The sequence below is a fragment of the Toxorhynchites rutilus genome, chromosome 3 (assembly GCF_029784135.1).
Source record: "Toxorhynchites rutilus septentrionalis strain SRP chromosome 3, ASM2978413v1, whole genome shotgun sequence".
In the NCBI taxonomy this organism is placed as follows: Eukaryota; Metazoa; Arthropoda; class Insecta; order Diptera; family Culicidae; genus Toxorhynchites; species Toxorhynchites rutilus.
In genome coordinates this window covers 313,548,631-313,560,676 of record NC_073746.1, presented here as the reverse complement: position 1 = coordinate 313,560,676, position 12,046 = coordinate 313,548,631, and the positions used below count along the sequence as shown (strand labels likewise).

The window sequence follows — 12,046 nt, the reverse complement described above, 5'->3', positions numbered from 1 at the left end:
AACTATACAATGTAGATGACATTATGAGTTATTTGAATACAAGTAACAGGAAAAAAAATTGAATGAAATTTTTAAATGTATTTCAAAGTATATCACACTATGAGAGCATGAGTTGCATGCATAAAGAAAACGACTTGAAAAAGTTTATGTGAGCTACGATCAGTCGTATTATATGATTAGTCGGAACAGTTACATGAGAACTGAGGCTTTAAAATTGGATTTAGTATTCAGAGACAAACTTTAATGTTAATACTTGCTGAAGGAACGGTAATTGTACTACCAAAAGATTAGCACATTGACTAATTATTTCAAAAGGATGTTTTGAGAAAAACAATATCAGCAATGTAACAAGACAACTAGCAAAGGGATGTTGGATTCAAGATTCCTTTCTTGGCAACGAGATAACTTAGCATTAAAATAGAACGTTGTGTTTGATGAAAGAAAATCTTATAAGAGAAAAGAAAATGTAATTTGCATTTCCTTTAATGGAAAATATTATATAACACTGAACCTCAATGAATAATTTTCCAAAAAGAAACTTGAAGTTAGTTTATATAATTAACGGTTATATCAAATTACTAGTGAGAGCAATTATTCGAAATTTACGAATGTTTACGATTAGTTTGCATAACTGTATGCAGAATAAAAATGAAACAAAAAATACTATTATTAATAAAACAAATAATAAGTTATGTTTTCTAGTATAAACTTGTAAGTGTAAGTGTAAGGAAAAGATAATAATGTGAGTGAAATCAAATCACACAATAAAACACAGAATAAAGCGATACAGCTACAGATGGAAATATGTTCAAGCAAATGTATATGATTTAGAACATGTAGAACGACTATCAAAAATTTAAATTAAAATGTAGAAAAGAATGATAATACTGAAGAATTTGGTAAATCTATGTAGTAGATTTACGGAGTCCGGAATGTTACGGACAGCTGAGGCTTATCGCGAATCGAGTTAGAGATCCATAAGATAAGCACTATTTGAGATTATATTTAGAAAAGACCTCCAAGCGAGGTATAGAAACGTTTAGAAAGGACCAATGTAAGGCAATTAAAAGATGTAAGAGCTCAAGTGTTTTGTTAGGCTAGAAAACGCTTGTAGTTCGAAATTATTGCCGGTCATAAATTCAGAATGGACGAATATTTAAATAGCGTCCGGTAAACAATTTAATGCATGCATCATTTAGGATGCATTTTTATTACCCTTTTCCATCCCTAGCTGCGCTCAGCCAGATACACCAGCAGGGTGTAATAAAATAAAAGGATGTTATTTAGAGCGAAGGATGGAAAGGGGAAATCCAAGAATAAGATAGGCGCACCGACGAGGTGCTATAAACTTAAGGTATTTTCTTAGGGTAGTGCAGCCGTCTCAGACTGCACGTTACCATACGCTAGAAGAAGGGACAAGGAAGGTAGATGATCTAAACGAAACCGATATGTTATCGGTTTTCAAGAGAGAGAGAGGAGATGTTCCTCGTCAATCTTAGTTTAAGGAACCATGTATATATTGTGAAACTTTTGAATAAATTTTTTAGTATTGTAACAGAACTCACGCGAAAGCGTTAAAATTTTTCTTTCAATAGAGAAATTTTTCACTACCCGTCTATGGCGCTGCGAGCAGTTGAAATTGACAAGCTGTAACCATGTACAACGGTGAAATAGGTCGGTACAGATACAGCGATTGTACCGAGTTGCTTGCATGGTTCTAGCGCTGTACATGGTGACAGACATACAATTTTCGAAGTACAGCGGTAGTACAGCTGTATGTCTGTCATAAGTATAACATAACATGTTTAAAATCTTCCCGACTTATATTTTCCGTCTCGGTATAGTCTAGTACTACATAAAAATGTATTCGGATTGGCGGGTTTGGCCTCACTGACTTCCTGTTGTGCCCGTTGTGCCATTTGGGAAGTGAAAATTATATCGTTTTTTTCAGAAAGGAATAAACGAAAATTATGAACGAAAACTTTGAAAGTTTACTGTACCAAACAAGTATTTTGTGTAGTAGATGTTTGTTCGTGAGTTGTGAAAAAAATATCAAAAGAAATCTGTCCGATAATGATTTTGTATTATAATGGTGAGTTTTCTGTGCAAATATGAGAAAAGGGTGTAGCCAAATGGCTAAACATAAGTCAGGACTACGTGTTTTTAGTAATTAAATAACATGATGTAATAATTTTCATTCAAATTTTTACATTTTGAAACTGCCTCCGGGCCTTCTATTCTGATGCAGCATAGTTTGGGTCCCGAACTCAAATTTTACCACCAGACGTCAACACTGTACATTTGTTATCGCGGATTACATTTTGGCGCGCATTTTTATTCTCTCAATATAAGAAACAGATATCTTCAAAAGTATTTATATAAATGAAAGAAGTTTTCATATTTTGATTGCACAGAAATGTTTTCTCCGGAAGGAGTGATACTGGCCCCGATAGATGGGGAGGGCTTCAATTTCCCTTTTTCCCCATACGATAGTCAACTGGTGATGATGCGCGATATTTATAAGTTGATTGAAGACGGCAAAATAGGAATGTGTGAAAGCCCAACCGGAACCGGTAAAAGCTTGACACTATCCTGTGCGGTACTGACATGGCTTAACGATCACGAGGCGCTAGTTGACAGTGAGATGAAGCAAAAGATCGCAAAGTTTGAGGCAGACCTTTCAAATCCCGTTTTGGATGAGCGACATAACTGGTTCTACGAGCAGGCTAAACAGGTGGAAAATAGGCACAAGTTGGCCGAGATGAAAGAGATACAAATACTGAAAGACGGTTATGAAAAGCGATTAAAAGGGTTTAAAGACAAAACTGCTGAAATAAAATCGAAGAAGATCAAACGCAGTCAAAAAGCGGTTGCGGATAGTTTACTAGAGAATGATGGAAAATCGGAAGACCCTGTCGATGATTTCTTGGTAGACGATATCGATGAAGATGAAGATGTTCCAATTGAGGCCGATCAAAGGAGATATAAACCCGTTCAGATAATTTTTACTTCGCGAACTCATTCCCAGCTTGGTCAGGTAGTGAATGAAATTAAAAGAACCAAATTTGCAGAGAACATAAGAATTACAGCACTCGCTTCAAGACAAAATCTTTGTATCAATCCAGACGTAAAGAAGTTGGGATCAAATGCATTGATCAACGAGCGTTGCTTGGAGTTGCAGAAAAAGACAGCAAAGTCGACTTTAGTAGACGAAGACCGAGGCACCAGGAAGAAGCGTAAGGTAAGCTCTGATATGGTTTTTTCCCATGCAACATGAATAGCTAACAGTATTGCAGGTTACTAAGAAATGCCCATTCTACAACCGCGAGGCAATCGAGGAGCTTGCAATCGACTCCCTGTATAAGGTTCAGGACATCGAGGACCTGGTTACATCTGGGAAACAGTTGAAGGCCTGCCCATATTATGCTTCCCGGGCTGCTGTGCCCGATTCGCAGCTGCTTATGGTACCCTATCAGATACTTCTTCACAAGAAAACCCGTGAGCAGACAGGAATTGATATAGCAAATTCTGTAATCGTCATAGACGAAGCCCACAATTTACTTGACGCAATTTTGAATATCCACAGCCATGAGATGACATTGGATCAGCTACAAAAGGCTCGTCTACAGATCGATGCCTATAAAACACGCTACTCTTCGATGCTTTCCGCCTCAAATTTGCTTAAAATTAACCAGCTGCTGTTCGTAACCACCCGCCTTTGTAAATTGCTGGAAGTTCAACCCGACCCGGAAACTACATACCGGATAATAAAGAATGATGATTTGAAGATAGAGGGAGATTTTTTGAACATGAATCTTCGCGATATCCTGGAGTTTGCGGAACGAATGAGACTGGCTCAGAAGATTCACGGATTCGCTCTCAGCGCCCCTCAAAAGTTGACCACGGTGCCGCCGGACAGAAGGTTAGGCGAAAAACAAACAGCTAAGAGCGGTTTGAAAAGTTTTCTCAAACAGCTGGAAAGTAGTCCTGTGGGAAAGAGTACAGAGGAAGTTGCCAAAGCTGAAGAGAAACAAGGTCATAATAACGAGGAGAAGGATGAACCAGTAACCAATGTTATCCGGCCTTTAATTGCGTTTTTGGAATGTTTGGAGGACAATGCGGATAGTGGCCGCGTGTATCTCTCATATAACAGTGACCCCAAGCAGGCTCGCATAAGATATTTCCTGCTGAGTTCAGGGTCAAAATTCGATTTACACGTGCACTGTCGGTCGGTAAGTTAACAGTTCTACTGTGATCATCAGCGGATGTTGAGTTAAGCTGATCTGATTCCATTCCAGCTAATACTGGCAGGTGGCACATTACAACCTATAGATGAGATCGATACGAATCTTTTCCACGGTTATGAAAGCCGGCTTCAAACCTATTTTTATCCACATGTCGCACCCGCGGAAGCTATCCTACCGATGGCGATTGGGAGAGGCCCATCCGGAAAAGAGCTTAAATTCGACTTCACCAATCGCAAGAAAAAAGATACATTGAAAGAACTGGCATCTACTCTGCAGAATATTTGCCAAGTGGTTCCGAACGGGGTTGTGTGCTTTTTCACCTCTTACGACTATTTGGATTACTTTATTTCATACATCCAAGAGAGTGGTGATTATGGGCGTCTGGCTGAAAGGAAATGCATTTACCAGGAACATCGCAGCGGTTTGAATTCGGACAACATTCTTGCTGAGTACTCGAGAAAGGCCCGCCAATGCAACGGTTCGATGACCGGTGCACTGATGTTGAGTGTTGTCGGTGGAAAGTTTAGCGAGGGATTAAACTTTTCCGACGAGCTTGGCCGCTGTGTGATCGTAGTGGGAATGCCCTATCCAAATCGAGCCGATCCGGTGCTGATAGAGAGGGAACGTTTTATGAACACAATGATCAACACGCATTATATATACTACGAGAATATTTGTATGCGGGCGGTTAATCAGTGCATTGGAAGGGCCATCAGACATATCAACGACTATGCAAGTGTGGTCTTGTTGGATATACGCTATGCTGTTCGTTCATCCGCTCAAACCGCTCTTCCACATTTTGTCCGCGAAACATTGAAATGCCCTAAGAGTTATGGTCAGGCGCATGCGAGCTTTGCGAAGTTTTTCAAGAAAAGAGCAGTAAAATAAGGACTTCCGCATTTCGGCGTTTTATTGCGATGACGAATACATTTTGTTTTTCAATCACAAAAGTGCTTTGAACGTCAGGAATAAACTTATCTCATTGCGTAAGATTTGGTGACTCAAACATTAAATAGTCAATAACAACGGCTGTTGTATCCTTATCAGATGTAGGGCAACACGGGGTGAGTTGGACCACCCCATTATCTCAAAAAGTACGGCTCAACTTGGATTTTTTATAATGTCATCTTCTTTCCTTAATGAACCGTATGTAACTAACGTGAAAAAACTTTGGTAAAATTCGACAGGTGGAAGGAAACATTAGCATGAACACAGCAAGCAATTTGATTATCAAAAAATTGAATTTTCCGATCGTGGTTTTAAGGTTTTTCCCGCTGATTAAACACACTTTTCGTGTATTGTGCAGTAAAGTTCTGTTCGTCTACAGAAGAGGAACAATTTGATGCAGCGAAACTGTCGGTTTGATATCAATAAATGAAATTAATTGCATTTTAATTTTTGCATGTTGTGTGGGGTGACATGGACACGTTTCTGTGGGGTGAATTGGTCCTACAGATTTGAGGTTTTTCTTTGGTCTAATTGATTCCAGATGCCGCTGAATTACAAAAACAGGATGGGCAGACAACGTTGGAAGAAGGAGGACCTTGAAAGAGTAACGCAGGTCATCAAGAACGGATTTTCTTTGACCAAGTATCGAAAGTGTTTGAAAATGCTCGAGCAAAACTGAAAAAATCCATGCGGAATTCGAGATGGTCTCAATCCAATTTTTCTGGTCTGGAATATGGCCAAGACACCTGGTATCGATCCCAGAACAATGTTACTGATTGTAACATTATTGCAAAATACTTTACATAAACATAAGTATGTTTTTTTCGATGAAACACACACTGGACCAAATTACCCCACAGATGGTCTAAATCACCCCGCATCAAATTTCAATGTTCATAAACCATCTCTTTTATTTTATGATGTATTTGGTAGTTTAAAGCTTGATATAATGATCAAACATTATTGATTGAGAGAAAACAAGGGTAGTTTAGTATACAATGTGACATTTTTTATTTAGACTGTATTGGTTTGGAAATATTAGGCGATTTGCTTAGTGGTCCAAATTCCCCCATTTTCCCCTAATAGGGAATAACTCTAGTTTGAGACTAATAACCAGAGAAAGAAATTTAAGCTAAGAGGAGTAAATATAAGGATAAACTGTGATCTGTGACCAGGGATGCCAGGGGTTTTTCAAATGTCTTCGAATGGAACGAAAAAATAAAATTCATAACTAACATTTGAACAAGGTATGATAGTTTTGAAGTTTATTTCTATAAATATATTTTGTGCAACTGCGAGCTAAATTTTGTAAGTTTAGAAATGATAATTGGCTTGATAAACCGTTTATTGTTCTCCAGAATTTGAAGTAAAAGTCGCTTTGTTGTTGAATTCATTCTATATGTTTGTAGATTTTCAGCTTGGAAAAGTTTGAAAAAAAATCGCGTAGGACGTAGGACTTTGATTTATCATTTCGGATATTTGCGAATACGTCGAAATTTAATAAATAACTCTTTAGTACAAAGTTCTGGGGACCCTGAAAAGATTTAATGGCTTGCGTGGTTTTGTAGAATTATTTCGAGAAGCAACGATTCTTTCTTGCCTTTGCGAGAACAATACACTAATTGGTCATATGTCGCAATTTGTTTCAATGCACGCATTGCACTGAGTATTTACCGAGAGGCGACTTCCGTGCATCGCCATTCAACAAGCATCAAACACGCGTCTAACAGATGCAGACAGTTGCAACCAGGGCTCGGCATAGTCATAGTCAACTGAGGATAGTCGGCTGACTAACCGACTGACTATACCCGTAGTCAGTTAGTAATGGCTTTTAGCTTCTTCAGGCAGTTTCTCCGCCAAAACGACTAAACAGTCAGTCGGGCGTTTAGTCACTATCTCCCTCTACCGATTCGACTATATCATTTCATTCTTCCCAGTCAAATTATCCTCATTGCATTTTGAAGTGGCTTCCCCCAAAACGAATTCGTTCATCTGACTCTTTCCCATGTATCTTTAAGCCGGGTTCAGACGGTGCGAGTAAGCATACGAGTCGGTCTAGTCAGTTACTGCAGTGCAGCTACTCACACCGTGTGAACACATCATGCCAGTTAGTGTCATGTGTAATAATACTTCAAAGTTTTTTGAATTCACTCGCACTCGCATTTCAAAAAGGTCAAAAACAGAATTTAGCGTTCGAATCAGGGATGCCAAATGTAAAGGCATGTCTCTATTTTTAAGTGTTCCATAGAAACCACATTAGACGATCATCCTAGAAGCCCATGAATAATCAAGCTGGTTGACAGCATAATTTTCATTACGAAGTATTGTTCCAACCTCCGAAGAATACAGACATACTAACAAACAAGTCTTTCCATTTGCTGGAGTTTGCAACAATTTTTGGCGACGAGGTCATTTCAACCCACTTCAAGACGATCCAGATCAAGCCCTTGCAAGATGCCCGACCAGGATTTGAGGAACGCAATTCTCCGGCTCACTGAACTGGTAGCTAGCCAACAAGAGCAGATTCAACTTCTCAATCGAACCGGTCAAGCCAACCAACCGGGAAGTGAGAAAATCATCGAATCGTTGGCCACGGGAATTGAAGACTTCTACAACGATCCTGACGGTGGAGTGTTTTTCGATGCATGGTTCGCGCGCTACGAGGATATCTTCAAGGTTGACGGCAAGAATCTGGACGATCCGACGAAGGTGAGGCTACTCTTGAGGAAGATCGGCACCAAGTTCCATGAGCGGTACGTAAACAGTATCCTGCCAAAGCATCCCCGCGATTTCGGCCTGGACGACACGGTGACGAAACTTAAGAAGCTTTTTGGCCGCCAAACCTCGCTGTTTAACGATCGCTACCGTTGTCTACAATATGTCAAGAACGAAGCAGACGATTTTTCAAGTTACGCTGCCTCTGTGTACAAGCACTGCGGAGCATTCCAGCTGACCAAGCTCACCGACGACCAATTCAAGTCACTACGTTTTGTTTGCCGTCTACAATCTCCCCGCGATGCAGACATCCGAACTCGATTGATCGGTAAGTTAGAAGCTGAAGAGCATGCTCCGCCAGCAGACGGCACGAAGCTCACACTGGAAAATCTCGTCGAGGAGTGCCATCGGTTTAACAATCTGAAGCAGGACACCAAGATGGTAGAGAAGCCCGTTCCGGAAAAATCCGTCGTCAACGCCGTTTCTACCAAGCCTGCTAAGAAGAAGCAACCGAAATCTCCGTGCTGGTTCTGCGGTGATTTACACTTTGTGAAGGAATGCCCCTATCAAGACCTGTAGCAAGTGCAAACGGAAGGGGCATAAAGAAGGTTACTGCTCATCCGTGGAATCAAAACCGAAGTCTGCAAAGAAATTCAAAAAACCGAAATCCAAGGAATATGTGAAGTCCAAAGGAATTTCGGTGAAACGCATCGATCTCCAAGGGAAGAGGAAATACGTTACCGTCGGAATCAATGGCAACGATTCTGTTCTCCAGTTGGATTGCGCTTCCGATATCACGATCATTTCTACGCAAACCTGGAAGGCGATCGGAAACCAGCCATCAGCGAAACCGAAATCACCGCCATCAGTGCTTCCGGAAATAAGATCGACATGACTGGTGAGTTCCTTGCTGAATTAATCATCCAAAGCGTGACGAAAGCAGGCATTGTCTACGTGTCATCAAGCTCCGATTTGGATGTCCTCGGAATTGAAACAATCGACCTATTCGATCTGTGGTCAATTCCATTCAGCTCGCTGGTTAATGCTATCCATCATAACCCGGAAGACACTGAGCAAAAGCTGCGTACGAAGTTTCCTGAAGTGTTCTAGAGTACACTAGGCCGGTGCACCAAAGCGAAGGTTAAACTCTACCTGAAGCCCGACGTCCGTCCAGTGTACTGTCCAAAGAGACCAGTTGCATATGCTGCCCATCCAAAGGTGGATGCCGAACTTCAACGTCTTCAAGACAAGGGAATAATCTCACCAGTGAAGTTTTCCGACTGGGCAACCTCGATAGTCGTGGTCCGGAAGTCAGACAACGTTTCCGTCCGTATCTGCGGCGACTATTCCACAGGGTTGAACAACGTACTAGAATCAGATGCCCATCCGCTTCCGCATCCAGATGATGTTTTTGCTGATCTGGCTGGCTGCCGGTATTTCTCCCAACTCGATCTATCTGATGCGTACCTGCAAGTCGAGGTTGAGGAGGAATCTCAGAAGTATCTAACGATCAACACTCATCGTGGACTGTTCAAATACAACCGTCTGCCGCCTGGAAACAAGTCCGCTCCTGGTGCGTTCCAAAGGATTATCGATAGCATGGTCGCTGGTATTCCTGGAGTGAAACCGTATCTGGATGACATCATGATTGCCGGTAGGACAAAGGAAGAACACGATCGCAGCCTCCATGTAGTTCTGGAACGGATCAAGACGTACGGTTTTCATCTGAGGATCGAAAAATGTCGATTTGGCCTATCGCAAATCAAGTTTCTAGGTCATATAATCGACAAAGGCGGCTTACGACCTGATCCAGCGAAGACTACCGCAATTTCGCAGATGCCAGCTCCAATGAACGTATCACAGCTTCGATCGTATCTTGGAGCTATCAATTATTATGGGCGTTTCGTCAAGCGGATGAAGGAGCTGAGAGCACCCATGGACTACATGCTGAAACAAAACGTCAATTGGGAATGGACTGCAAGCTGCCAGAAGTCATTCGACAAGTTCAAAACGCTGCTCACTTCCGACTTGTTGCTGACGCACATCGACCCGAACAAGGAAATCATCGTAGCGGGTGATGCATCCAAAGACGGCTTGGGCGCTGTTATTATGCATCGCTTCCCGGATGGATCAGTGAAGGCAATTTCGCACATTTCATGATCACTGACCCCTGCAGAGAAAAATTACGGCCAGATCGAAAAAGAAGCTTTGGCGCTGATTTTTGCTGTGACATGATTTCATAAGATGTTGTTCGGCCGGAAATTTACCTTGCAGACTGATCACCAACCACTTCTCAAGGTGTTCGGAAGCAAAAAAGGAATTCCGGTACACACGGCCAACCGACTTCAACGCTGGGCGCTTACGCTGATGCTGTACGATTTCGACATCCAGTTCGTGCGCACTGAAGAATTTGGACACGCGGACCTCCTTTCAAGACTGATGGAATGCCATGCAACAGCCGATGAAGAATATGTATTCTGTACAAATGGAAGCCGATGTCAACGCCGTTCTCAGTGATTCTACTTCTAGTCTTCCCGTGACGTCTGAAATTATCGCTGCTGAAACGTCAAGAGATCCTGTTCTCCAATCGGTGGTGTTCATATCAATGAAGGATGGCCCAAGTATTCCAAGGAAATTGATGATCCAGTTGTTCAACAATTCTTCACTCGCCGAGACAGTCTGCAGATCGTTCAAGGTTGTATTATGTTCGGCGATAGAGTCGTTGTGCCAGACCGTTTTCGCAAACGCATTCTCCACCAACTGCATCGAGGCCATCCAGGAATGGAGCGGATGAAATCCCTAGCGAGGAGTTTCGTGTACTGGCCCAACATCGATGATGTCGTCGAAGACTACGTCCGCTGCTGTAGATCCTGTGCTGAAGCTGCTAAGTCACCACGCAAGACGGACCTGGAGTCGTGCCCCATTCCATCGAAGCCGTGGGAACGAGTCCATATTGATTATGCTGGCCCAATCAATGGATACTACTACTTTCTGGTAATCGACGCATATTCAAAATGGCCAGAAATCTATCGCACTCGAAGCACAAGTACAACAAAGACATTGGAGATGCTAGACGAGATATTTGCAAGATACGGCAATCCCAAAACTCTCGTCTCGGATAATGGATCGCAATTTGTTAGCGCCAGATTCAAGCAATTCTGTGAAGAAGCTGGAATCCCACTACAGTCTAATGGACAGGCTGAGCGCTTTGTGGACACACTCAAGAGAGGACTCAAGAAGTTACGAGAGGGAGGAAATCCAGCAACTTTCCGACATTTTCAGACTTTCCTTTCCGTTTATCGATCCACGCCCAATCGAAGTGCTCCTGATCATAAGTCTCCTGCAGAGCTTTTCCTTGGTAGATCCATCACTACTACTCTGGATCTGCTCAAACCCCGGAAGACACCGACACCAGCTGTACACAGTAAGCAAAATAACCAGTTCAATCGACACCATGGCACCGTCAAGAGAGAGTTCTGCACTAATGATTTGGTGTATGCAGAGGTTCATCATCGCAATCAAGTCTCCTGGGTTCCTGGCAAGTTGATCGAGAAGAAAGGTTCCGTCATGTATGCTGTCCTCCTGGAATCCGGTCGTCTTATCCGTTCTCATACGAATCAGCTACGACAGCGTCATCTGGAATCCACTAGTGATGCTACTGAGACAAGTTTGCCATGGACTATGCTGCTTGAGGAATTTGGTATGCAAGATTTGTGTACCCCATGCCCCAATGAAACTGCCGATCCTGATTTGGAAAAAGCTCAACAACCACCTGAAGTACTGCCCGAGATGCCACACTCAGGTCAAAAACCACCTGAAGTACCACCTCCTACCGAACCAACATTGGATCGATAGGAGGTTCCAGTCCCTGAAGCCGTTGTTGAAGTCATTGCACAGTGCTCCAATCAACCCGTTCGTATCCGAAGGCTTCCAGCATGGCTTGCACCGTACGATCTCTTTTAAGGGGGAGATGTTCCATAGAAACCACATTAGACGATCATCCTAGAAGCCCATGAATAATCAAGCTGGTTGACAGCATAATTTTCATTACAAAGTATTGTTCCAACCTCCGAAGAATACAGACATACTAACAAACAAGTCTTTCCATTTGCTGGAGTTTGCAACATTAAGATATT

The 12,046-nt window shown here is 42.1% G+C and overlaps 3 protein-coding genes across 4 annotated transcripts; all 3 read left to right on the top strand.

Annotated features, from left to right (window-relative positions):
* The first annotated feature begins 1,908 nt into the window (after nucleotides 1-1,908).
* LOC129776908 (ATP-dependent DNA helicase DDX11) lies at nucleotides 1,909-6,396 on the top strand. 2 transcript variants are annotated; one of them, XM_055782842.1, is made up of 4 exons: nucleotides 1,909-2,092; nucleotides 2,249-3,241; nucleotides 3,297-4,232; nucleotides 4,299-6,396. In XM_055782842.1, exons 2-4 carry the CDS (start codon nucleotides 2,417-2,419, stop codon nucleotides 5,133-5,135), a joined length of 2,598 nt encoding a protein of 865 aa, XP_055638817.1. In that variant the 5' UTR covers nucleotides 1,909-2,092; nucleotides 2,249-2,416; the 3' UTR covers nucleotides 5,136-6,396. The 2 variants fall into 2 exon arrangements, with proteins under 2 accessions (XP_055638817.1, XP_055638818.1); XM_055782843.1 differs by lacking the exon at nucleotides 1,909-2,092 and having other exon boundaries at nucleotides 2,159-3,241.
* Nucleotides 6,397-7,649: 1,253 nt separating this feature from the next.
* Nucleotides 7,650-10,070, top strand: LOC129774443 (uncharacterized protein K02A2.6-like). Its single transcript, XM_055778182.1, has 3 exons — nucleotides 7,650-8,445; nucleotides 8,686-8,948; nucleotides 9,021-10,070. The coding sequence occupies exons 1-3, from the start codon at nucleotides 7,650-7,652 to the stop codon at nucleotides 10,068-10,070; spliced, it is 2,109 nt and encodes a 702-aa protein (XP_055634157.1).
* Nucleotides 10,071-10,691: 621 nt separating this feature from the next.
* Nucleotides 10,692-11,765, top strand: LOC129774442 (uncharacterized protein K02A2.6-like). The gene has a single exon (XM_055778181.1). It carries the CDS (start codon nucleotides 10,692-10,694, stop codon nucleotides 11,763-11,765), a length of 1,074 nt encoding a protein of 357 aa, XP_055634156.1.
* Nucleotides 11,766-12,046: the final 281 nt, after the last annotated feature.

Excerpts from the sequence above, each read along its gene's own strand:
- LOC129776908 (XM_055782842.1), top strand. The coding sequence starts at position 2,417 with ATGTTTTCTCCGGAAGGAGTGATACTGGCCCCGATAGATGGGGAGGGC. Across the intron at positions 3,242-3,296 it reads GCACCAGGAAGAAGCGTAAG|GTTACTAAGAAATGCCCATT; the intron begins GTAAGCTCTGAT and ends ACAGTATTGCAG. Across the intron at positions 4,233-4,298 it reads TACACGTGCACTGTCGGTCG|CTAATACTGGCAGGTGGCAC; the intron begins GTAAGTTAACAG and ends ATTCCATTCCAG.
- LOC129774443 (XM_055778182.1), top strand. The coding sequence starts at position 7,650 with ATGCCCGACCAGGATTTGAGGAACGCAATTCTCCGGCTCACTGAACTG. Across the intron at positions 8,446-8,685 it reads ATCTCCGTGCTGGTTCTGCG|TTGGATTGCGCTTCCGATAT; the intron begins GTGATTTACACT and ends TCTGTTCTCCAG. Across the intron at positions 8,949-9,020 it reads CAATTCCATTCAGCTCGCTG|AGTACACTAGGCCGGTGCAC; the intron begins GTTAATGCTATC and ends GAAGTGTTCTAG.
- LOC129774442 (XM_055778181.1), top strand. The coding sequence starts at position 10,692 with ATGGAGCGGATGAAATCCCTAGCGAGGAGTTTCGTGTACTGGCCCAAC.